The sequence below is a fragment of the Epinephelus moara genome, chromosome 24, assembly GCF_006386435.1.
Source record: "Epinephelus moara isolate mb chromosome 24, YSFRI_EMoa_1.0, whole genome shotgun sequence".
Classification (NCBI taxonomy): Eukaryota; Metazoa; Chordata; class Actinopteri; order Perciformes; family Serranidae; genus Epinephelus; species Epinephelus moara.
The window spans coordinates 24,307,227-24,334,263 of record NC_065529.1 but is presented as its reverse complement, the minus strand read 5'-3'; the positions used below and the strand labels follow the sequence as shown (position 1 = coordinate 24,334,263).

Here is a 27,037-nt window from a genome sequence, read left to right as displayed (position 1 = left end):
TCTCACCAACTTAACTGTGATGTCACAGTGAAACCTTTCTGCACAGGATGGATAGATTCAGGATGAATTGTTAAAGAAAAGTGATTCTGACAGTATTCAGGCTGGGTTTCAGGGTTCATGAGGGTAATACCACTCATGCAAAATAAGCTTATTTGAATGCAAATGCTGAATGTGTCAAAAAGAATTCTATTTCTTGTCATTTAAGCAGTCTCCTGCTGCACTGTGCTGCACATATGATGAGAGTCTTGCTTCACTGGTTCCATAGGGTTTTGCACAGGACATCTTTTATGCTGGTTTCTACTGGAACAGATTCCAAGAGTTCCCAGTTCGGTTCCAGCACTTATTTGTGAGGGTCTGCCATCGTCACATAGCAATGGAAATAATTAGCCTACCGCTTTCAAAAAAGTCTTGTTCAGATGGCCAATCTCACAGATTGCTTTCCCTCTCTCCAAACTTGACACAGCACTCGAGCAATGGTTATTCATGTTCCCTCTAATGAGGCTGCCATATAACACATGCAGTTTACAGACATAAATCGCTCACACTCTCTGCATCATGATCAACCAGCATCAACCGTCTTATCTCTGTATTTGAAGTCCACATAAACAATCGCAACAGAAGATGGGAAGGAGAAAAAGAATATGTATGTGTATGGGATACATTAGAAGGCCAACAGTATGGGACCTAATGGTGAACCCAGCTCAGGAGAAAAGCTATGGTCACACAGCTGACGGCAGCACTCTTCACAGGTCTTGCACTTTTTATAGCCCAGATAATACAACAGGGAACAAGAGACACGGAGAGGAGAGAGAGAACGGCAGGGGGGATCATGGCTGTCTTGATTCTTCTCTACTGTGGACTCTGCACCCAGCAAAATGTGGCCTCACACACACACACACACACACACACACACACACACACACACACACACACATTTTGACAACGAAAGCTGGGCTCACTCTCTCTATATCAAAGACCCCACCTCACGGGGATTGACTTTTGTTCGTGGCAACATGAAAAAAGAGAAAACTTTATGATGTTTATTTCGTTTTATTTGACTCCGGTTTTGTTGTGGGGGAAGTGTGCTTGTTGTGTGTGACGTCTGTTTACAGCGCTGGGGGTTGCTACTGTATGTTGGTGAAATGTTTGTTTGGTTTGTTTGCGAGATTGACAGATTGTTTGTCTATGTTGGCTGTTTCTTCAACTCGTTTAATTGAAAAATAAAGTAGTTTGCTCCTGCCAAATGTCTGAAGGCAGAACAAATGGAAGAGGAAGAAAAGAGGTAAACATACCTGCCTGGTCTGTTGTGTTGTTCTGGTCTGTGTTTAATATCTCATGTGGCATCTCGAGGGCTTATTAGTTGTTTTTCAGAGCTAAGGGGAGAGACCTGGGTCATTCATGTTGCTATGCTACAGCAAAAGCAATGCACACATAAAGACTGCTGCATCCATGTTGCTAGAAACATCTTCAGGAGCAGGGCAGTGGCAATGAAGAGGACTTCTAACAGAATGCTGACCTCTAGTGGAAAATGCAACAAAAGACAAAAAGTGTCAAAAATCAACTGCAAATGGTTTGCATAAATTCCCATATTTACTCCAAGTCCACAGCATGAGATAAATCTATAAACAAATAAATATTTTAATTTATTACTCTATCTCAAAGACATTGTGACAGAAATACAAGCAACAGGGTGTCTTTCAGAACATTGTGCCTTCAAGAAGAATGATCCAAAATATACAGAACAATCACGACACTGCAAAAGAATTAAAAGCAAATGTGGGAATGTCACACTCAAATATGGGCTCTGCTGCTGAAACAGTGCACTGTGTTGCAGGTAGCACAAGAAAGCTTATGTGAATTCATTAGATGCTCTGCTTTTTGTGACTCCTTTCCAGAGGTGGGACCAAGTCGTAGGTGTCAAGTCTTTGCACTCAAACCAAGTCCCAAGTCCATAACTTTATGTTTCAAGTCCTGAACAAGTCGTAACACATTCTTCACCAACTGTAATGCCCTTTTAACAACAGAGTAGTGATACATTTACAACAATTGTGAAAAAATAATGACATTTTGTATTTATTTGTATAGTATATGATATAGTTTTTGTTCTCCAACTATGTTTGGTGTCATTTTCTCCAACTGGGGCTAAATAATACAACATTACTCCTTCATGGTTCTCTCCTGCAACTCTTATGGATGATGTCAGACTGGCTCAAACAAAGTATACCTGGAGAACTAAGTGTCAGCTTGCTGGGAATACATGGTGTTAACGTAAGTTGATTCAGCAAATGAAGGGAAATATATTGATTGTGGCACATTTTGTAAATAAAATATGGGCATGGGTGGATTGCTCAGGGGCACAGATATGCAAAGGGCCCCATTACCTCTCCTACATAGGAGCAAGACACACAGACTTCATGGTAGTTAGTTGTAGTCGTTCTGCATCTTTTGTACGTTGAGTGACACTTTGCAAATAAAGGCCCGGGTGTCCCCTGAAATTTTTTATTTTGGCGAGTCAAGTCTAAAGCAGACAAATTTGTCACTCAAGTCCACACCTCTGCTCAATACTGTAGCCAACACTGTTTAGACATGAATATGGAAGAACAGACTTTGCATTTATAATGTCTACAGTAATACCAGCTGAGCAAGAAAGAAACCTGGTATCTGAATAAGACTCATGTAGTGCCGGAACAGGTTAGCTCAGCAATGAGTACGATTTGGTAATCTGGCTCTTGCCTTAGCCTGGGCCTTTATTTGTACAGTTCTTTGGTGTTTAAAAACACTTCAGTTAGCCAAATATTAACAAACTGTTTTTATGCCATTGCTAGCTAGCTAGCTAACATGCAGGCTGATTTAGCAAAACAGTGTAGGCTAATGCAAATTAGCTTCTGATGGATACGTTACAAGTGTTGACTTGTTTCATTCTCTCTAGCTAACACACTAGTGTCTGTAGCTGTGAAAAATAACAGAAAATAAATGTCTGTTAAATACTTTTAAGATGACAGAGTTTGAAAACTCAAACAGCTAGTGACGGACCTCCAATATGGCTGCCCGAGGATGTGCTTTTTCCAGCTGAAAACATCTTACTACCACTTTCATGCACACAAACAGTAAGCAGTATCTCTGTTTCAGATGCTTTGTGGTAAGAGTCACTGTTGTGACCTGGTCCAGTTTTTTTGTGCTCCTGCTGTTAGCACCAATACCAGTTTTAAGTCGAGAGAGGAAGAGGAATGTGGATCAGGAGGAGACTGAGTCCGAGTCTTCAGCATCTGTGGAGTCGTATTCGTCAGCAGACTCTGTGAGGGCAGGGTACGGCCGCGGCTGGTCCAGGTTGACGTAGGTGATATTCAGACTGATGTAGTGTTCTCCCTCTAGGCTGGACAGGATGGTGGAGACAGCCAACACCAACGTAGCAAAGCTGGGCCTCAGCTCTGGATCAGGGTCCCAGCACTGGAGCATAATGCTATACCTGGGAAAAAGAACATGGACAGAGTCTGAGTCTGAGCAAGGAGGGGATGGCCGACTCAGTCCAGTCTGACAGGGAACTTCCTATGATACACTGAGACATTTCTTCTGTCTCTCTTCATTTGCTAACATTCATGTCCTATTCTGCATATCACTATCACACTATAACTGCAGAGATCTGTGTTTTTGATCTGTCCCAAGGCTACTGGACGTTAAAGGCCCTACACCCACTGTCCACCTACCTAGGTGTCTTTACTTATTACACCTGATGAGACTTCTCCTGCATGATTGACATCTGTCTGACCCAACAATTATTTTTCTTGCACCAGAATAACTGAGCATAAGTGAAGACATCTCTGTGGGGTAGCAGCTACCTTACCCAGAATTTTTAGGCAGATTTTGTTACCTTTGGGCATAGCAAGGTCAGCTGTTTCCACCTGTTTACAGTCTTTATGCTGAGATAAGTTAACCAGTCAGTTGTCTCTGGTTTCATTTAACTGTCAGTGGTATCAATCAAACTATCATCAAGAAAGCAAATAAGAATATTTCTCAAAATGTCTGACTATTTCTTTGATGTCCCGTGTTGGCGTTCAACATGGGTCCGTGAGTGACACTTCACCATGAACTCTTAACCCCTGTTGAGGGTACGACAAAGCCTCATGGACATGGGGTATGAATGGTTGATTTATTCTCCATCAATCTTTAAGTTGGTGGGAAGAAAACTCTGTGCAGGGGATTTATCATTAAAAAAAACATGGTGGCTTTTATTTAAGTCATACCAGTGTGTGTGTGTGTGTGTATGTGTGTGTGTGTGTGTGTGTGTGTGTGTGTGTGTGTGTGTGTGTGTGTGTGTGTGTGTGGTTTTGNTGTGTGTGTGTGTGTGTGTGTGTGTGTGTGTGTGTGTGTGTGTGTGTGTGTGTGTGTGTGTGTGTGTGTGTGGTTTTGTGACAGAGGAAGTGTTCTTTTAAGTGTTTTGTAGACATATTAACTCCCAAACTGAATTGCATAACTGTGCTGGAATACCAAGTAGTGGACAATTTACGGGTTTCACACTACTGAGTGACCACTTGTACATCTCGTTATTACTACATGGACTTTGTTCTTCCGTTTCGCACTTGTACATCTGTGTTATTGTAGTATTAGTATTTATCCTAAAGCAGCTATTAATTCAGTTAAGCTTTAAGATAGATGTATGCAAACTATGCAACAGCAACTGATTTACAATTATTCCTCAGATTAATTCAACATAGTGTGCATCATCATGCTATAATTCTTACTACTTACAAAGGGTCAGGGCAGTACTGAGGTTGGGGAAGCCTCCTGCCCTTCATTAAGTAATGTGTCACGTCATAAGGGTCCACCTCAGGGTAGGGGCTTGCTCCTCTGGTCAGCATCTCCCACATTAGCACACCAAAGGACCACTGTATCAGGAGAGGCAAAAGTTCCAGTACACTTATATAGACCAGAACTCCTGATCACACATATTAAGAAAAGGTTAAAAACTTATAAACAACTTTAAAGGTGTTAAACTGAGTGATTTCTGTCTCCCCTACCTGCAGAAGTTTTTGTGCATAATCCAACCAAGTGGCAATCAATGCAAAATACAGTACAATGTAGAGCAGTGTTTCCCAAACTTTTTGGATGGTGACCCCTTAAAACCAAAGCTATGTTAAACTAGGACTCCTCATCGTCATGTATGTATACTGTTTGTAACAATTTTAACCACTTACCCTTGTTTTATTTGAATATTTTTAAAGGCCTTAAGAGCTCAAATTATCAGGTAGTTGAAGAGAGAGAAAATTCAAGTTTAGAAAAAAAAGTCAGACAAAATAAATAAACATTTCTGCAGCATTAAATGTTTGTTTTTCTGCTTTCTTATCTCGTAAATTATTTTGTGATCCCTCAAATTTACCTTGCAACCCAATGGAGGTTCTCAACCCCCAAGGGGTCACTGAGGACAGGGGATCACAGTACATTGATTATAACCATATATTCACACAGTTTTCAGAAACATACAGTATGTTAGTGTACTGTTTAGCTGTAAAATAAGAAAGTTTATGATCCAGCCAGCACGTTGGACATAGTCAAACATAGCACCAAGCGCTGCCCACCAGCCGGACCAACTTTCTCATTTTACAGCTAAACAGTACACTGAAATATGTTTCTGAAAACATTTGAGGAAAGAAATAGGCAATACAGTAACAGAATCTTGATTGATATTTGATCAGCACTAGTCAGCCTAGTTGGATAGTTTGACCAAAGATCATCAAGATCATGATTGACAGCTGCATTAGTGACTCCTCGGCTCTGATGTTTGTTTTAATTCAAGTGCAGTAAGGCCATTAGAAGCAAATCCAGGGGGCAGAGGAATATGATTCCTTTCACAGATAATCTGTCTCATGTGCTTTAATCACATGACACAAGATAAACACATCATGCATTAAACACTGAATTTGACCCCTAGAAACATTGATAAGTGTCCCTCAAAACTTTGATGGATACTGCAGAGATCTCACTTATGCTGAAGTAGATGTTTACTTGCTCACCACATCAGATTTGGAGGTGAATTTCTGTGTCTGCAGACTCTCAATGGCCATCCACTTCACAGGCAGCTTAGCTTTCCTGTGATCCTGGACACTGTAATACTCCTTATCAAAAACATCTCTGGCCATGCCAAAGTCGGCCACCTTGACTGTATACGACTCATCCAGCCTAAAGACAGAAAAAAGTTGTACCATGAAACATCTCCCTCCACTAAATCAAAGAGAAACTCTGGCCTAATGGCAGTGAATAAAGTGCTGATTTCCCCGCACATCTCGGTGACTCACATGCAGTTGCGCGCTGCAAGGTCTCTGTGCACAAACTTCTTCTGGGCCAAATACTCCATCCCCTTGGCAACCTGCAGCCCAAAGCCAATCAGATCCTTTACGGTAGGGTTCTAAACACATAACAAAAAAAACACTGATTTAAAACAGTTGGAAATGTACAGTTTGTTGGTTAGTAAACAGATGTCTGTACATAAATCAGATGATTTAATGTTGCTGTCACACCCTCTTCTCGCAGCGTATGAAGTGCCGCAGGTCCCCGTGTTTCATGTATGGTAGCACCACTAGAGGGAGCCCTTCCTGTGGCAGGAGGATGCCCAGCAGAGACAGCACATTACTGTGGTGGAAACCCTTCATTATGATACCTTCCTTCAGAAACTGCTCCACCTCCTCCACATCTGTTATTCCTGATCACACGCACACACACACACACACACACACACACACACACACACACACACACACACATAAATATTATGGATTCAAATCTAAAGGAAGAAAAATAAGTTTTAAAAGCTGCTTTTAAAGGTACTCAGGAAATATCCTAAATCCTGTGGCAATTTCTTCCACATCAGAGAAACTGAGAAGACTTTCAGGTGCGCTCCTAAAGCAGATATTACTCACTGTTCAAAGACTTGACAGCACAGTGGATTTCTCTGTTGTTGTGGTCTGTGAAGTAGCCATGATAGACTGTGCCAAAATGACCTACAGGGGAAAAAAGGCAGAATGTCACAGGACTATTGCTCTTCCTTCCAGGTAGGACATAGCTTACACAAGGCTCAATAACAAATTTAGTGTTTCAGACAGAGGCAGTGGGGTTCCTTACCCTTCCCTATGATCCGGTGGTGCTGCACAATAAGCATCTCAGCAGGAATTAGAACATCCTTCACCTCCTCTAACAGCTCTGGCCTAAAACTGGAGATGGAGATCTTCTCTGCAGGCATAAGGGGAGTGAGGGTGGGATCTATGCTGCCTGCAGCGTAGCTTAGGCTCGGGAACACCACCGGTCCCATCAGCGGGGTAGGAGGACTCAGAGATGCTACTGGTAAAAGTCCAGAGAGAGGGGTATATTAATGAGAGCGACGAAGGTAAGTGTGTCAAGAGCAAATTTGCTATAGACCAAATCACTGTGACGTCGTGCTTACAACAACAGTCACTTTTGGGTGGACAACTGGTTAATAATTCCAATAGCGGAGATATGTGAAATTGACAAACATGTTTATATCTGTTGTCATTTCAAGCTGTAACTGTAACGTTTAAATATATATAGTTAAACACCGTGGTTCGAACTATGCGGACAGGAGCTGCAGCAAAACTTATTTTAGCCACCTAAAGGCACACTTTGGAAAATTCATTATCAGTTTAAGTGCACGCTATATTTAGAATATTTTCTCCGCTTTCACACTAACCTACCATGTCAGTTGTAGATCAGCAACTCCTGTGTTCTGCGAAGTAAAATTACTGTTTATATCAATGGAGTCTGGTGGCATAGAGATAACGGCTCCAGTTCAACTGTTAAAAAGGGCTGTCTGACAGCAAGGTAAAGCACTTTTTTTTAAGTGGGCCTTTTTTTAGGTGGCTAAAAATGAATCAGTGGAGGCTCTGTTTACTCAGCACCATTTAATTTCATGTACGTGACGTGGAGGTTTTCTACTAAGAATTTATTGTAAACAAACATTGTGATTCGGTCTATACAGTACTACAGTGTAATATGATAAACACTTAGCTAGACAGTCACCTCTCCTGTAGTCCCCAACAGGCGACAGATCCACATTATTAGTAATAGAGCGGTTCGCACTGTGGGCCAAACGGGTCTCTACCATGGAGGCTGAAAAAGATTTCACAACACTTTTTAATCATCAACACATGAACACATGTACATCCTTGGCCACACCAGGGATGTTCCAGTTGAAAGACTGCATAATTCATCCCCACAGCCAGTAGCCTCTGCATAAACAGGTCTGACCAAGGTCCATATGACAAAGAGGAGCCCACCTTTTTTCTTCTTCCTTAAGTGCTTCATGACAACAAAGGCCAGCACCGCCCCGGCCACCAGAGCCGCCAGGATCCCCAGAACAATGCCCACCATGTAGTGGTTGCTGACCCTTACAACCGTGCCAACGTTGTGGACCTGCCCATTGATGGAGATCTAAAGAACAGAGTCCGTCATACACAGTGAATTACAATATAATAGCTTTATTATCTTTTTTCTGTTGTAACCAATGGGAAAACATACAGTACATTTATAAGTTCAAGCTATTTTCACTGAGACTGGCTGTATTTAAAGAAACTCTTTGACATTTTGGTAAATGTGCTTATTAGCTTTCTTGCAGAGTTGAATGAGAAGATCAAAACCACTCTACGTTGATCTACACTCCAACCCTCACCTATGGCCAAGAGCTTTAGGTAGAGACAGAAAGAACATGATTGCAAATACACGTGGCTGAAATGAGTTTCCTCCATAGGGTGGCTGGGCTCACCCATAAAAAGTAGGGTGAGGAGCTCAGACATCCAGAGGGAACTTGGAGCAGAGCCACTGTTTCTTCGCAACAAAAGGAGCCAGCTCAGGTGATTTGAGCATCTCATCAAGATGCCTCTTGGGCGCCTTCCTTTGAGGATATCCTGGCACATCCAAATGGTAGGAAAGCCCCGGAGTTATGACCAAGAATATGCTGGATAGATTATATATCTCATCTGGCTTGGGAACGCCCATGGATCCCCCAGGAGGAGCTGGACAATGTTGCTGAGGAGAGGGATGTCTGGATAGAAAACGGCTCTCATACTTGTCCAGTAAATATGAAGCTACCTGCAGCTCACTAATTAATATGTTATATTTCATTTGTTTAGTCCTCTCAGTCACTGAAGTGTAAAAATGAACATTAAAAACGTGGTTTTTCGAAGGGTTGTGTGCTGGACGCAAATTTGTGAATCCTAGGATAGCAAAGGAATAGCCTCTGATTTAGGGCTGGGAGATATGGACAAAAATTCATCTCTGTATTTTCAGGCTGAATGGCGACAGACGATGTATATCCCGGTATTTTCTACTAAGCGGGCTACATGTTCAGTTGCAAGCTGATCCACAGCTAAAGTCCCCTGTTATTTTTGCACGTGTTTTTCCACAGCAGGGCATGTAAAAGAAGTTTACGCATTGGATGTGACCTGTTGCAGTAAGAGCCTATTGTCTGCAGCTCCTCATCAACATCTCACTGTGGCTGTTTCTGCTTTTACTTGAAGAAAAGGCGCTAATAAAGTTTCGCTAACTCTGTAATAAACATATTTTAATTCCTATAGAGTCCTAAAAATAAAAGTCCCCCCTTAATTTGTTATGTAAAAACTTTTATTGTGAAGCAGCAAAATTAGGAAATGCTGAGTTTTTGAGCAGCAACTTCTAATACGGCTGATAGCGAACATGAAACAGTGATATGAATCAGATATCTAATGTAAAAACAGGACGCAGGAGAGAAACTAAACTAACAAAAAATCGATATACCGCCTAGCCCTACTCTGATTGGCTTACCCTGACATTCTTACCAACCCTAACCAATCCAACTCCTCTTGCCTATACCTAATCAATTCAACCAAGGCAACGAGTACTAGCTAGTCAGAGTAAGGCGGCTCATTCCTTCGCTATCCTAGGATTTCCAAATTTGCAGGCTGAACTACTTCTTGGCCAGGCACAGTAAATTCCTGGAGTCTGACAGGGAAACTATGAAAGAAGGAAAGGACATGACGTCAGTGACAGCGTTCGAGGAGCCAGACTTTGGTGTCAGTTCTATTGAAGTCAAATCAGACTATAACCCATCATGTCTTTGTAGACTCATCTTTGACTAAAAAAACCTTTCCACCAAATTAGAAAACATACATTATGTGATGCTTACTGATGGTTTTTATCTCAATGTGCACATTTGTTTTTCTTGTTATTGGTCTCCAACTGACAGGCCATATCATTATATCCAGTCAGAGCTATTAAGAACGGATCTAATTATAACTGCAGTCTGGTCAGCGATAATAGACCGGACCTGCCTCGTTTGTTTATGTATCCTGATCTAACATTCGCTATCTTGGACCAAACAGGGGCTTGAGACAGAGCCATGATCTGTTTGGAGACCAATAACAAGAAAACAAACAGTCGCATTTAGATATAAATGTCAGTAACCATCACGTAATGTGTGTTTTTTAATCTGGTGGAAGGATTTTTCAATAAAGTTGAAACAACAAATAACATACAGAACATAAGGTGATTTGCCATGCCCTCCCCATTAACTCAAACTGAACTGACACCAAATCTGGCTCCTTGAATGTCGTCACTGATGCCACAATCTTTCTGTCTTTTAGAGTCTGGTCCCAGTGAGGTTGCCAGGCAACCAGTGGAGCACAAATAAAGGCCAATTTCCACCAGATGCGTGTTGGTTGCGTCTCCGCTCCGGCACGGCAGCGGAGCCGATAGGATTCCATTCTAGTCAATGTGTGTGTTTCCACCAGCTGCGGCTGTGCTGCGTTCCGGCTCCGTCTCAGCTCCGGCACTCCGGAGCCCTCCGCAACAGATACGCAGGACTTCTATTTTTGCCGGACGCCGGAGCACAACGCAGCAATTCAGCACAGAGCAGATTGTGCGGGGCAGGAAGTCGTGCACAGAAACACATTAAAACATCCGGTTAATTTTCAAAATGAAATACATAGTGTTCACGGCGGATCATATTTCCCTGCACTACACCTTGAAAACGTCATAATGGGCAGAGGCAGGCCTGAAGTCAACAGGTCAGAGGTTTTCAGACGTCATTTCACCCCGTGAACACCATGGACGAGGAGATATTAATCATGGCAGTGCACCGAGATGTCTTCCGGCGGAGCTGCACCGCACCGCACAGCAAACGCAGCCGGTGGGTATTGACGGACGGCGGAGCACGCAGCGGATAACCAGCGCTGCCGTTCCGCAACGGAAACGCATCCAGTGGAAATCCGGCGTAAGAAATTGTCTAGATTAGTAAATTTTTAGAGGTGCGATCGGTGGTTATTGTTATGGACAGAACCAGACTAGCTTTTCTAAGGTAATGGAAGTAAAACTTAAAGTGATACTACATTTTTGAAATCTGCTTATTTGCTTTCTCGTTGCAAGGGAAGGTAAGAAGTCTGTATGAAAGTTTCAAGACTGACTTTGATTGCAAAAACTAACTGTCAGAATTTCCTGAGTTTGTGAATACTAGAAAATGAAAGCTTTGCAATTAATTCAGCATAATGCCTCAAATATACGCTGTACGTTTGTGTAGTACATTCTAATGTTTTAGGTTATATGTTTAGGTCATTGTTTTATTGATAGTGCTTAATGCCTGTGTGCCTTGTTATGTGCTTTTGACTTCTGTGTTTTTGTATGTTAATTTGTCTTTTTCTTATATACACTTACACCATCAACCTGCCAGGGACTGCAGATGAAAATTAGCCTGTATGGCTAACTCTGGCACATTTACATGACTTAAGTGATCATGTTCATTAATGTGTACTGTCCCTTTCTACATAAAATAAACATAAATATCTTTAATTGAAATATGTATAAGAATGGTTGGTGGTCACTGCACCACCACGTGTGATGTGATGCTCCATCAGTCAGTCAGTTAGTCATCATCAAACCTCCAGCCTGACTAACCTTCACTGGCAGTCCCTCACTGGGGATGGTCATGTTTTTGGGGATCCTGCAGGTGATCTCATTATCCAAGACTTTAGCATCACAGTCAACGCCTGCCACCGTCATAATGATGGTCATACAGGAGCTCACCAGATTCAGCTTTTGATGCTGTGCACAGAGAGATCAAATCAAGATAAGAGAAGACATGAGTTATTTAAAGGTTTGCAATAAATTTTATAAATCCACATTTATTTTGTCACTGATTCAAAAGCCAATATCCTCGGGGCTATCTCTTACATGGAGTGACACCTCGTCAAACCCTGGGTACAAATTCAGCACGTGTCCCTCTGTTTCAAAAGGAATGGGCTCGCCGTAGGGGTGGTAGGAAAACTCTTTGTTCCAAAGTCCCAATGCTCCGTCCATGTCGAAGGAAAGCTCTCCTTCCTCGGTCTCATCCCTGGGGAACACAGGGGAAATACACTCCATCCTCATGGGCAAGGACTTGCCTATGCACTCCTGAAACACAACAATGTAATCATACTTAAATGCTCCGTCCACAGTAAAATGCAAGCATATAACATTCTAAAACTGTAGACTAACAGAATAATGTTTCTGTATGTATCTACTGTACATTATGATGAACAAATTACCGTTGTCACAGGTTTCAAGTGGCTCTCATTGGGTTTGAAGCGGATGATGGTGCGGTAAACGGAATCCAGGTTCTCCCCCCTGATGACAATCTTTGACCCCCTACAATTCAGACAAATGTGAGACATGGATATGTTTTCATAATGTCAGGGGGAATAAGAATTTCTGTTACAACTGACGAAGAAAAGGATGGGAAAAGGAGGAGGTCTCACTGGCCTACCTGTCAAAGCTACAGTCAGGCAGGACAGCTGTTATCCTCGGGTTTTCTCTGTAGTAAAACACCTTTGTAGTGAGGACAGGAGACTTGTCGATAAAAACACTCAGGGGGACGTCCCTCACCTCTGAGATGGGCTGGGACAGACAGATGATGGAGGACACATTGCCTTTGGGCTTTGTGACTCTGTAGAGGCAGAGGTATGTGAATTACATGCCATAACTGGTAAACTGTAGAAGATCAAAAGGCTTCATGCAACATCTCCAGTAGACAATAGTTCAGTTATGAGTCAGTCTTTGGCTGTCTGCCTTCACAGCCTGCAGTTTCCCAAACCATAATTATACTACAATCATTTTGAGGTTAGTGTGATGAAAACAGAAAAATAGATATTTCCAGACCTCTTTATAGGGCAGGGCATGTCATTGAGGGTGACCTTCCTGGTCTTCCCAGCATCCAAGTGAGGTCCAGTCACGGTGATGAGTGTGCCCCCAACACGGGGCCCATAGTTGGGCTGGATTTCTGTAATGTTGGGAATCTGGAGGGACAGTTTATTACAGTATTTTGATGGATGAGCGTGTTTGAAAAGTGGTTCCATAGAATTGTGTATTAAATTATTCATAGTTTTGATGATGTAATGAGGGTTTCAGAAGATGATAACAGCAAAGATTACCACAAATGTGAATCCTGACATTTCTGCCTTCCCGTCAATAGAGTAGCGTCCCTCCACCTTACCCTCATGCACCTCCACTGTAATGTTAACAGGTTTGGACAGCTCTGTGGCCCCAGAGCGAATCTTACACACCAGGCTGAAGAGCATGCACCACAAAACACTTGTGTCAGTAGGTCAGTGGTAAATACAGTAATTGCAACACCAGTGACAAATCTGATGAACGAAATTATTAAACTGTTGAATTTTAAACAGCATCAGGAGACAAAAGCTCCTAGTAGGCTTTCCTGCTAGAATACAGCTTTCAAGTTGAATCAATCCACTGCTTGTATCTGAGATTGTCTTTATAGAGTTAGTATGTTGGTGAATCTATCAAAGAAAAAAATACTGTAACAGATTGAACCTGGAACCAGTACAATGCCTGCATGCATACTCACTGTGTGTTATTGCTTTTGACTGGAAGCACAGTGCAAGCAGTCTGTCCCAGTCGGACCTGGTGGGTTCTAGAGGTGATGGCAGGTCTTAAGGGGGACTGGAACTCCCATCCACACACTGTTAACTCTGTTTGACCATCAGGAGGAGCAGTCCGTGGAAAGAACTGCGTCAATAAAGCAGAATATATAGTGCCACCTTGAAATGAAATGTTTTTGTTACATGCACAAAGAGATGTCTGTACCCTGGATTACAGAACAAACCTCACCCCAGTGATTCCTGGTGGGCAGGACTCGTTCCTCCAGCGGCTGTGACACTCACTCTCCCACGAGCACACCCCAGAGCACCAGCCACAGCCCATGAACTTAGGGGCTGTCAGGCACATGGCACATGTCAGGAAGTGTTGACAGCCCGGCCCTCTCTGGGGTACCTGGATCATCTGAAACAGAGATAAAATTTTAAAGGTAACATATTCAATCTTAGGCGTGTGCTGATCCATTATTAATGAAGCTATTAACATGTAAACTGATATGGGCCTCATTCAGCACAAGGCTGTTTGGCAGTCACATTAACAGCTCCTGGTGCTGAAATGAAGTCCAATAAAATGTCCCAATCTCAGCAACACAACATAACACTCCTTACGTCCCATAAGACCCATGTGATGATCCAGTGCTAGCTTCTAATATCCACCTTGCTCCAAACTGTTAAGCAATATCAAGTTTATTGATTTCCTTTAGCCATTTACTCATTCCCAGGGTCACAAGGGTCGCAACCTATCCCACAATGCACTGGGCAGAAGGCAGGAAAACACCCTGCACAGGTCTCTAGAGCACTAGGATCAATGACAGACAATCAGTCAGAGGCCCAGCTCATTTGTAATTGTAATGTAACCTGACCTGCATGTCTTTGGTCTGTGGAAGGAAAAATGACTCCAGGAGCATCCTGCCATCAGATGACAGTAAGATCCACAGAGCCATTGAACACATTTAAATTTATATATATATATATATATATATATATATATTAGATTGTTTTACTCTCATTTCATGTGATTGCTCTTGTACCTTGTCTCCAACCACAAAGAGAAGATACTCTGATGAGTAAACAGCAGCAGTGGACGAGACCCTCTGGTTCTCTACCAAAGAGTAATTGGCAAAGATAATAGGGCTGGATCTTGTCAATACAAGCTGCCAACACAGACACAACATATAGTTATTAGTAATGGAGCACATACAATGGTCAAGTGAAGACAAATGGCTGTTTAAACAAACAAACAAACAAAAAAAAAAAACAGTCATCTTTTTAACCATGCTGTATACCTGCAGCAGGCGTCCAGTAGAGGTGCCAATATGGGCCACAGTCTTGTTCTCTATGGTTGTGACCAGCAGAGATGTGAGCAGGACATCTGTCATCTGTCTGTTGAAGAGGTCCACTCGGTAATAGGGTTTTGACACCATAGTAGGATGGTCTCTGCATGTGGCATTGTTCTCCATGCTCTAGTATCAAGGCCACAGGCAGCAGAGGATATGAAAATGAGACAAGGAGGAAGAACATGAGTCAGAAAAAAAAGAAGAGTGAGGAGTCTGACCTTCTGTAGTGGCTTTAGTGCAGGGGTCTCCAACATTTTTAAGGCCAAGGACCCCTTAGATGAAAGTACAATGGAGCAGGGATCCTATGATGCGATGTGATGTGATACGATAAGATAGCTTGTAGGATGGCCTAAATTGCCACCTATAAACATACCCTTTCATGGTACATACAATACTAATCTATTAAAATAATAATTGGTGTCAGATTCACATATTTACATATCACGTTTGTTTCTGAGGTGGATGGTATTTCAGAGTCTCTTGCTCGAAAAGGTACAAAATGATCTACTGTGGCTCCAAGAATGTTCGTACACTTGAAATAATAAAACAGTGAATTGGCCAATATGTTTAAGTAGTACGTAACAGTTAGCCAACCAGTTTTCAAGAAGTATTCATGGGTAACAGTTAGGCTATCATCAGTGCTGTGTACTGTAAATTAAATGTAGGCAAATTTATCTTTGCTAATACTATGCTGGATTCATGTTAATGTGTATTTTAGGACTTATTTTAACAATAATTTAAAAAAAAATGCAAAACATAAATAAAATGATCAAACAATAATTTGGCAAGCCCCCTACAGTAACTCTGAGGACCCCCTAGAGGTCACAGACTCCATGTTGACGACCCAGACTTTATTGTATTTAAGGATTAGCAATTTCTAAGGTCAAAAACATAATTTATATTAAACATGAAAGTTTATTCTTGACCTTCGATAAAGTACTGAGACAAAAAAATTAAAACTTTAATCGCACAGCAGGTCCCCTTTTTAAAGCTTTCACAACATCACACATGGTCAGTTGTCATGATGATGGATCTGTACGAATAAGCCAGTAATTGAACCTTAAGTTGTAATTGTTTTTTACATATTAAACCATGACCGATCAGGGTGTGTTTATGTGCTCTGAAGAGTTCCACATTCTCAGAGAATAATACATTACCTTCTAAAAAGGTACAGATGTAGTAAGACAGGCCCAACTGTTTGCTTGTAAGGACGTGCTACGAGCTGCACTGGTCACCAGGTAACCATGAGAAACAAAGTCCCTGGCACGCCAGAAGCACAGGGTAAATCTGTCATGATAATATGATCATTTCATAATGTAACAGGCCATGATAGATGATTGTGTGTTGCATTACTGACAGAAGGATTGCCTTGGACACGGAGCAGGGTGGATCACTGTTTGATTAAAGGGAGTCTTCAGGTACACACAAGCTAATATCTTAAGGCCAAGATATTACTAGAATTACCGCCATTAGTTTATATGCCTCCACCAACCAGTCAAGTTGCAGTTTACATCCATGTCTGCCCAGACTTACATAGCCATGACAGTGCTCATGGGAATAGGACAGACACACAGACAATGTGAAAACATAACTCATAATCCTCCTGGCAAACAGACTTGCGCTTGTATAGCGCTGTTCTAGTCGTTTGACCACTCAAAGCGCTCTCACCCTAGTTGTCACATTCACCCATTCACATATACATTTTCACATTAGTGGCTGAGGCTACTGTGCAAGGCGCCACCTGGTACTCAGTATTTATTTATACATTCATACACAATCACGCACCAATGACACAGCCACTGGGAGCAATTTGGGGTTCAGTATCTTGCCCAGGAAACCACCAACCTTACGTTTAGAGGACGGCCCGCTCCACTTCCTAAGCCACAGCTGTTCTACCTCCTGAGCCAAAGCCTCCCCAACTGTTTTCTTGGCATATAAAAATATTGGAGGAAATGCATCCTCTATCATCCTGTCTCATCATGTGAGCCCTGAGCTTAAGGAACAAACATAAACAGCATCGCTATTGCCTGAAGTCATTCACATCCAAACCCCTGAGGAGCATTAAACCTTGGTTATAATTCAGTGTCCTGAACCCTAAACCTCAAATTCCAAAAATACAGTACATTACTTGGGAAGTTTAAGGACACATACAAGGGGCTCAAAATGAGATGGCATTAGCTTAGTCCATGGAGACTTGGCTTGGTAGCTGAAGGGTCGCTGATTCAAGTCCCGGTAATGCTCACGTATTGAGTGTGGTGAACTTGAAGGGGAACTGGACCCAAAAACTGCTCCAGGGATGCCGTACTATGGGTGACACTGTGCTCCCTCCCCTTCTTTAATGTATATGTGTGGTTTGTATTAAAAAAAAAACGAAGGAAACTCCATATGTACATTTCAACTGCCAATTACCTGATAGATAGATAGACAGATAGATAGATAGATAGATAGATAGATAGATAGATAGACAGACAGACATTATTCAATTGATCAATGATCAATTCAATGATCCTCCAATGTCTAAATAATTCAATGACGTACTAAGTAGCAGGAAAGCACAGTGTTTATGAAACACAGATGACGCTGCTGGCGCAAACGGTATTTTGACTTGCTGAGAAATGGAAGAATCAGAATTCCAGCTTGTTGGACAATCCCACTGGCAGGTTACTCAATATACAGACCAGCAGCCAAAAGCAACAAAACAGAAGAAGCCTCAGGAGAAAGGTTCACTAGTCCAAGTAGAAAGTTCCTCTGAGGACAAATAGAAGAAAAGAAAGATCATCCAAAGGAAACATTCCAGCTTAATAAAACTGTTTAACTAAACCTCTTCCAAGTTTTCATCCACTGTGAATGTAACGGCTGAAATCAAATCCAGTGCTGAACAACTTGCATCACCTCAGAGTGTTGTTTCTGAGTCACAGCATTTCCTTTCTACTACTCAACATCCAAATTATGATATCATGGCTGCAATTGCAGTAATAGTAACAGTTCTGGGAATTTTACGTTGTTCTAATAACTGGCACTGACTTTGGGAATAGGAGTCTTAGCACACACACACTAGAAATTCACTCAACTGACGCAGAAAACAAGTTATACCAGCAATAAGCCCTCACTCCCACCTGTCCTCCATCTAATTTACATTCCACTGTGTGTAGGATGTCTTTTTCCAACCTTATTTTCCCATCGAAAAAGCTATTTGTATCCCTCTTTTCTTGGATTAAACAGTGAGTGCTTACTGAATGCTGATGCAAGTGGTTCTGGTTGCATTCCTCTGCCTGCTGAGTTTCAAAATGACCTTAATGGGAGTCTACTTCACAGAAATCTCTGAAAGTTTGATGGTGACAATGTGCATACAACAAGGAATTATTCCACGTCAAACAGGAAATAAAAAGGCCATATGTTTGGATAAACTCAGTCACCATATCAAATGGATGACCACAAAGATTCGCGGTTGTTTTCATGTGTGTTCATGACCTACTCACATTAAATCAGCCACTTTCATCACTCTTAAAACCTCCGCCCCTTCTTGCCAAGAGTAAGATTTGAAGATCTATGTTAGATATGAAGCTAGAGCCAGCAGAAGGTTAGCTTAGCTTAACACAAAGCTGGGGGAAACAGCTAGCCTGGCTCTCCAGCTTCATATTGGTTTCACATTCATTTTACACAATAATCTTGAGACAGATGTATCTTGGAAAACAAACAATAACAACATGCAGCTGGAGCTAAAACAAAACTATGACACAACCTTTTTGCAGTTCGTTGAATTTCATTAGTCATGTGTGGCTCAGTCCTCATCTAGTAATCCTGCTCCTGCCAGTAATGTCAGTAAAGTGTTGCTTTGTTTGGGGGTTTACATGATTTCATACACTGGTTTCTCTAAAATAATCATGAGAAAACACAGGGTGAAGATATGTACTTGTCTTTACAATTTGGATCTCGAATAAGTGCTTATTTACCTGACTCATTTTCCTTGCTCATGTACAAACAAGCAAATTATGGTTTTCATGCAGGCACAACAAGCTCTCAGTACCCTTAGCATCTTTTCAATATTTATGTACACATTAAGACAACAGCCACAATTTACAGCTCCACGACCACATGGTAAAATTTTACCAGGCCCTGTCAGGATACCTTCACCATGAGTAAGCAAACTGTTACCCATATGAATGTGTGCCGTTTGGGGAGATACCTTGGATGTTTTTTTTATTTTGAGTTCTCTGAAAGTGAGTGATGTATTGCATCATCTTATCCTGCAGACTCAACATATGTTCCAACTTATCAGCCCTGCATGAATTGGAAACACACAACTGAGTTTACCATTGTTCCTCACCTGCATCTTTACTACAACCATGTGGTAGTTTTTATATGTTGCAATATCATGAGCAAAATATAGAGTAAACACGTTTGTAAACGTTTGTTACATCACAAACCTTAGGAACCAATCCTGTCAACTTACTGGGTGGAGCTTTCCATAATGCTACAGCAAAACGAGGAGAAGCCAGATGTAGCTAGGTATCATGTTTTGCAAGTTAGGTTTCACTTTCACTTCAACTTGTCAGAACTGGCGAGATGAGATACGTTTTTAGGGGTTTAATCAGTAACCAGAGAGGGACTTTAACCCTTTGAAACCAGGGAAAATTGGGCTTGATTTCTTTTAAAAACATGGGAAGAAGGCAAAGAGCAATGAAAGAAGAAATGACCCAAAAAATTAGCAAGACATTAGGAAAAAAAAATCTAAATCTATTTTTAGGCATTTCTTACAAAGTTGCTCAATGCCTTTTCCCCATGTTTTTGAATGAAATTGCACCAATTTGCTCAGGGTTCAAAGGTTTGAATACCTGCAAAAGGCGTCTGAAAGCAGCACAAGAAAAGTGATGTCGCTCCAGGTTTCAAAGGGACAAAACTGTATCTCAAAGAAAATCAAACAGGGGCTCTTTCAGTTAAGCAAAAGTGGACTTGAGATTACATTAATCACCTTGAATTTCTGTGTGTTTGTAGCTCACCTCATGTGGACAGCTCTCACAGGGCTGGAAATGGCAGAGCCCCCTGGAGAGCTGCTCTGGTCCAGACTCACAGCAGTCATCCACCCCATCTACAATTGCTTTGTTCACATTGTCCATTGGAAAAGCACACAGGGCAGAGTCGTGCTCTGTGACCCCGTTGTCATCAGTAACAGCAAAAACCCCATAGAGGATGTCATCTTCCTCCTCCGCCCCTAACTCCTCTGCCAGCTCCCTGCCTGCCTTGCCAAAATGGGCTGCCTGGACCACATTATACACCACATCTTTATAGGGTTCGCTGGCTACATTTCTCCTCCGGCGTTTCGGTTCAAACCGACACTCCAGGATCAGCTCACGATACCTCTTCATCTCCCATTCATTCCGTGGGAGACGGCCCAAGCGAGTCTGAAATGGAGATGATTCATGATCTGGGCTCTCTCTCTGAACGGAGAGGAAGTAGACAAACTCCTGAGTGAAAAAGCTGTAGACATATTCAATATGATAAGTCCTCCGCAAACCCGGGAGTACAGTCAGTCCGCGCACATCATTGTAGAAACCATCTTCTGTGGCCAGTGGTCGCCGCACTGATAGAGACTTCCTTCCGTAACGCTGGGTCACGCTGTCGTTGACAGTGGTGGCAACAAAGAAGTAGACAGTATGACCCTCTTCGACCATGGTGACTTTGGTACCAAGAGGGCTCGCCACACAGTCAGGACAGTAGGCGGCAGAGTTCGAATCCCTCCTGAACAAACACTTAGAAAGAGAGGGAGACTCTCCATTTGCGTTAAGTTCGTGGAAATAGCATACACCATACTGAGAACTTCCACAAGAGTATAAAGACATAAAGAGAGTATCCAACAGCAACACCTGATTGTCCGTGTCCTCCAGGAAGTTGGGGTCTTTGTCTATGTCACACAAATTGCATATCTGACACTCTGGGCTTCCCACCGGCCCAGTGCGGAGCTCCCACACCTTCTCTAAGCTTCTGTTGACAGCTTCGATCACATTCTGAGAGGCAACATACACCTCCTGGTAAAACGAATTGTTGACTATGTTCTGTATGGGGCCCTGAGCCTTGAAGAAAGGCATGGTGTAAACCACGGAGAAGTTGACAGGGCTGGGGGCAAGTGAGGGACAGTTGGCTGAGGCAAAGGCCAGCAGAGTCTGGAGCCAGACACATGTCCCCCACTTTGTGGTCCAGCGCACCATCTCCTCTCCAGGGTGCACCACACGACGACGCAGGGTTACCTCCAGGTCTGATGTTGGGACCAGAGCATTCTTAACACCAGCCGCTGATACCTGAACGAAGAGAGGAGAGTAAGTCATTAAAATATTGACACTTTCCCCAAAATACAAATGCAACTGAAACCACAGTGTACACAGTTCATTCTTGACCCTGATAAAAGAAATTTACTAGCTTTTTGCCAAGCCGCAACCTCTAGAGCTGAAAAATGAAGCCAACGCGGAAGTGACAACAGGTGCAGTCCTTTGAATGGCCACTTGACTCCAGCTCCAGAGGCCAGTCAATCCCCACAGACCCCCATCTTAAAATGTCCAACTGTACAGCAGTAACAAACATGTTTACAGCCTGGTACAAAAAACGTTTTGGCCTATATAGCTAACTTCCCCCTTTATGACAACTGTGCGGGGGGGTGAATATTCAAATAATTTACCATTTACATTTTATTTAGGCTTAAAGTTACGTACCATAAAACTTAAATTAAAAGACATTAAACACCCAGTCCCTTTTACTAGCCCGGTATGGCTACACATTTTGACAAATATACACCTTGCTCAATTAAACGTCAGGTCTGGTTGCCAAGTAATTCATTGTTTTTACAGATGTTCTTTGCATGTATAAAACCGGGTTGTTGGCTACCTCAAATTATATGTTCATTACTTAATTACCCTGTAAGTTATTCTTATTCCTTTAGTCCGTGAGGGTCCTTAGATCGAAAGAATCAAAAGGGTTTCTCATAAAAGTTAATCCAAGTTGTGAGTATTGTTTTAACAGAATAAAGTGGTGTTGTGTTGGTATGCAGATACCGTAATTCTCAAGTGTTGTAACTCTCTCTGTGATGCTGTGTCTGTCGGAGCTAGACCAAATGAATGATTCATAATTGATATGTTATCTGAAGCCTACTTTTTATACAAGTAATAGTCATACTGGTTTAAATAAACAATTCACTTCGCAATCTTTGCTGAGCAACAGTTTTGTGTGAAAGGAATTAAAAGCCAGTCCCATGTAGACTAATAAAATATATTATAGGCCCATTGATTTCAGTGATTTAAGCAAATAATAGCCCGGGCTATTAATTGAAGTTTTATGGTGTAATTATGGGCAGGCTCCTCTGAGTGACAGGCTGTCTGCTGATAGTGTCCTTAGCTTCTCAGTCAGATCCATCGCTTGCTCCTCAACAGCTCTACCCTCTCCTCTAAGGATGTTCACTTCAGGCTCCTAAAAAACTAAGATGGCAACAGCCAAAAAGCCGAACTCGAGGCTTCAAAACAGGATTATTATAAAAAAAAAAAAATTTTATACAGTCTGTGCTTTTTACATAACTGTCAACCTCATCTTGTGGTCTTCCAAGGTAAAGGAATTTATTTCAAATGCTGAAAAGTGAACCCTAAGGTTTCTTTTTCTTTCACTGACTGAAACAAATGACTGAAAAAAATAATTCATTCAGAACTGATGATTATATCAGTTGTCGTCAGTAATACTAAGCCTCCTGCTAACCATAAAATCATAAATGGTGGCCTGTTACAAAAAAAAACTGTTCCATGGAAGTGAAGCTCAGCATAAGTTAATTCAGGAAGACTATATTTATGCTTCATTCATTCACAGTTATTGCCAATCAGCCAATCAGCTGATTATGGACATTTACAATCTCTATCAGCCACTGATGTTGCTACTGTCAAGCTTTAAATCTGTTCTCCTCTCTGTAGCAGCCAGCCCATCAAAGGTCCACTCCTCATCACATCCAAATCCCCAGCATCCTCCACATCTCACCACCACCACCACAAGCGTCTAGACTCCATAGGGAGGTTCCCCATTCTACTGTGGCTTCACCATCCCCCTTAAAATATGACATCACGAGGGGTCTTATTGCCAGAGACTATTCACATTATTCATACTTCTGTGCACATGTAATGTGTGCATTATTTGTAACTGATTAAAGTTAAAATCAGTGTCAGTCTGCTTAACTATGTTTTGCACTGAAGCCAAACAGAAGATTTGAGGTGACAAATATCATCATCTTGGTTGAGCCAGATGATGATAAAAGTGCTTGTGGTCATAAAGATAAAAGCTTCCTCTGACTCACCACAAACACAGAGAGGAAAGGTTTACATAACCAAACAAAGAGCTATGTTGGTCAGCATAGTGGACAGTGTATAAAACTATTTTTATTGTGACTTCCTGCACAACTCATTCATATCTGTCTGGACATGTTTACTGTGGTTAATCCAACATCCCATCTGTTTTTCTCCCATTGTGAGTCATGTTCCTTTATGCAGAGAAGTGGTAGAAACAAAGCAAGTTAAAGTAGAGTACCAAAACTGAGCATTTTTCTTTGGCTCATCTTGATCTTCAATTTCCTAACAACAACCAACCAGATGGAACCATGTTTCAAACTCTGAGCCTTGTCTTCATTCTGAACAGACGTTGTTGGGTGGATCATTAACTAGAGACATCACGGTGAGGCTGTATTCAAAAACCCCGGCCTCTCTACTTTGGATTCCTGTCACAACCACTACGTGCCTTCCAGTGGGAAAGATGTGCACGGGCTGATGGTCATAAGACGACATGCGCCTTTTTAAGCCCCAAGTGGAGAAAGAACGGCTCGTGCACTCGTGCCACAGAATTTCATCAGCTCTGATTTTTAATTAAGCAGCAGAGAAACTTCATTTTGACCAAAATTCTTACAAGAAAACAGCACTTATTTTTGCAATAAGCAGTCATACGGAAAAGTTTGAATTCAAGTACGGTGTCTTTACATTAATAATTCATGGAATCCCACTAATGTGGTGTTACATTTTAACATGTGCCGCTCCATGTGAAACTGAGGTTAAGGTTCGAGGACATGGGCATACATAGTAATGGCACTGATTGACTTTCTTCATGTTCATGGTTAATAAAGCAAATGGTTGAAATTGAGTTTCCATTCATGGCTCTATAGTGCTATTTACAGGCCGGTCAGCATGCAGGTCTTGGCTGAAGGCTGCAACGGTGTATTTCCCTCACTGATGAATAAAAGAGGCAGGATTTGGATTTATGGTCAGTGTGTGAAATGTACCTTTTCTAGCTTGTGTATTTTATCTTTGCATTAATATGAATTTAACTATTTTATTTTCCAAAAATACAACACAAAGTTGTTTTTACTGTAATTTAAATCCAACAATGACCTGGGAGATTACAATGAGAGGGGTGCAGACATTACATTGGCTGCAGCATATGCAGTACAGCTGGGCAATGTATCAATAATATAGCAATGCTCTAATGTAAAGGTTTCATCACAGTAAAGTGATGCAATTTTCTGAACTTACTGGACTGTTTCAGCTGTTCGATTATTTGCTTTTTCCAACTTAGTCATTATGTCCACAATACTGATGATTATTTCTCAGAAATTGTGTTAATATTTTTTTAAAGGACAAAAAGTTAACCTACAGTACTGTTGCAATATCGATATCAAGGTATTTGTTCGAACATATTGTAATATTTGATTTCCTCCATATCGCTCAGCCCTAATATGCACCAGTTTTGTTGGTGCCTTGCTCACAGGCACAGATCCAGGGGCAGTTAATTAGAGAAAGAAAGAGCACCTCTCTTTCATCAATCACTTGCACAGATATCCACGGGGATTTCAGGAGGCAAGCTGCTGTGCAACAATCAATGGCCCAAACCTATTGGACCCCAAGGACACAGGTATCGATTCAGTGGCAGGGAATGCATTCCTAAACAGTACAGTACCGCCAAAATCCACCAGCTCTGCGTTTACTTTATTTTGATACATTCAGGTATGGATGACTTGAGTTTATTCTTCATAAAACAATGTGAGATTAATCCAAATGGTCACGTCAACATGGCACCCAAATCAATTCTGAAAACTGCACAGAAGCAGAATCATTTTTAGACAGTGCTTATTACTTTCATATTCATGTTCCTCTTTCTTATCCAAACTTAGCCTGAAGTTCAGAGGAATCATGCCAGTAAAGTCTGGCTCCATTCCACATGTAAAATGGCATTGAAATACAACACACAAAACAAAACTCTGCTCTGTGAGCTCTATGAATGGTTATAATCTGGTACTAATATGTACACAAAGTAATTGCAAGTGTACATTTTATAACATTGGCTAAGTCTCAAATTATAAATGGAACAGTATATGCACACCCCCTATATTATTATCAGTGTTCACAACTTTTACACTCATCTTCACACACACACACAAAATGCCATCGTTTTAACACCTCAGACTATATTACAATAAAAACTCCTGTTTAAAACCACTAAGACTGATTTAAATTCCATAAGTGATAGACAGTAATATGTTTAAATTGACTTTAACACGCTTTATTACAACCATTATCTCCTGTTTTAGTATCACTATGATTTTCCAGAGGAATCGTTGTTAACACACAGAGTGGCTGAGCGTTTGCTATGATACCTGAACATGTGCCTACTTACATGGTGCCTGCAGCTGTAAATGTTATGACAGGCTTACCTGTTGTGCACTGTCCGGTTCAGGGAAGCAGCCACTGCCAGGTTTGCTCCTTGTCTTACTGCAGAACAGCGCAGGGATGACTCTCTTTACTCAGGTATATTCAAGATTTCACCATCAAGCTAGACTGATGTTTTAATAAAAGTTAAAGCCTGGTCATCCTTACAAAGAGCTGGTACATCTGACGGGTGTTTGTTTCGGGTTTAACTTCAGCTCTGTGTCTGAGTCGTTGCTCTGTGCCTCTCAGCGGTGCTCCGACTCGCTCCTCCCCTCCTCACTCTGACACCAGCGGCAAAACCAATTAATCCCCATTGCCCACGTACGATGTCATAACATGATGCATGCCAGTGTGTAGTTTAGCACTAACTTGTCTTTACATGTTTGTTACATAGTGCACATTTATCCCCTGATCCATTATTATTCCTCATTAAAACAGAGCATCAGAGACACATGTTCCAGTACACTTTGCTTACACGCTGTTTAGCCAACACACCAACATGTCTACGGGTCTTATATATGTCCCCAGATACTCATGATGGTACACTGTGGAAAGAAAATTCCAAAATATACAGTGTTGAGTTACATGTGACTAGCCACAGGAAATATAATGAGAAAATAAATGCAGGCCCAATAAAAATCAGTTACAGCTCCTCATATTTTAGAAAAGTAATCAAATGTATTATTGTAGTAGATATATTGTGAGATACGCTGTGATAATCATAGCTTTATCTGTGCAGCACTTTTCGAGCTGAAAGAACAAAGTGTTTTCCAGTGTGCAGAAAACACAAAACAAAAGTGACACCAATAAAACATAAGCAATGGCACTGCACTAAAGTTACAACACCTTGGTATGATTTGTGTAACACACTCACTGAAGTTATGGACACACCACTTCCGTTAGATCCAGGACTTTTTCTCCTGGGAAATGTTACAAATTTGAAACTAAATCAAAGCTCCCATTCCCAGGAATTGAATTGCATTAACCTGGAAGTCAGATTCCCCCCTCTCTATATCAAAGTGGACATTAGAAACCATGATTTGTAATTTGTATGCCTCTAAAGAAGATCCTCTATGTCCTGAAA

At 41.6% G+C, this 27,037-nt stretch overlaps 1 protein-coding gene across 3 annotated transcripts; it reads right to left on the bottom strand.

The window, feature by feature from the left end:
* Window positions 1-1,620: 1,620 nt before the first annotated feature.
* mst1rb (macrophage stimulating 1 receptor b) lies at window positions 1,621-26,157 on the bottom strand. Of its 3 annotated transcripts, none has more exons than XM_050037893.1 (21): window positions 25,959-26,157; window positions 20,239-21,534; window positions 15,188-15,364; window positions 14,933-15,055; window positions 14,137-14,307; window positions 13,874-14,034; window positions 13,440-13,575; window positions 13,168-13,304; window positions 12,776-12,955; window positions 12,558-12,657; window positions 12,205-12,423; window positions 11,929-12,075; window positions 8,283-8,436; window positions 8,026-8,115; window positions 7,114-7,329; window positions 6,912-6,992; window positions 6,513-6,694; window positions 6,291-6,400; window positions 6,009-6,174; window positions 4,747-4,883; window positions 1,621-3,466 (listed from the first exon to the last, which is right to left on the bottom strand). In XM_050037893.1, exons 2-21 carry the CDS (start codon window positions 21,442-21,444, stop codon window positions 3,235-3,237), a joined length of 4,125 nt encoding a protein of 1,374 aa, XP_049893850.1. In that variant the 5' UTR covers window positions 21,445-21,534; window positions 25,959-26,157; the 3' UTR covers window positions 1,621-3,234. The 3 variants fall into 3 exon arrangements, 2 of the variants coding, with proteins under 2 accessions (XP_049893850.1, XP_049893851.1); XM_050037894.1 differs by having other exon boundaries at window positions 7,114-7,326; XR_007569454.1 differs by lacking the exon at window positions 6,009-6,174 and having other exon boundaries at window positions 3,326-3,466.
* Between the last annotated feature and the right edge of the window lie 880 nt (window positions 26,158-27,037).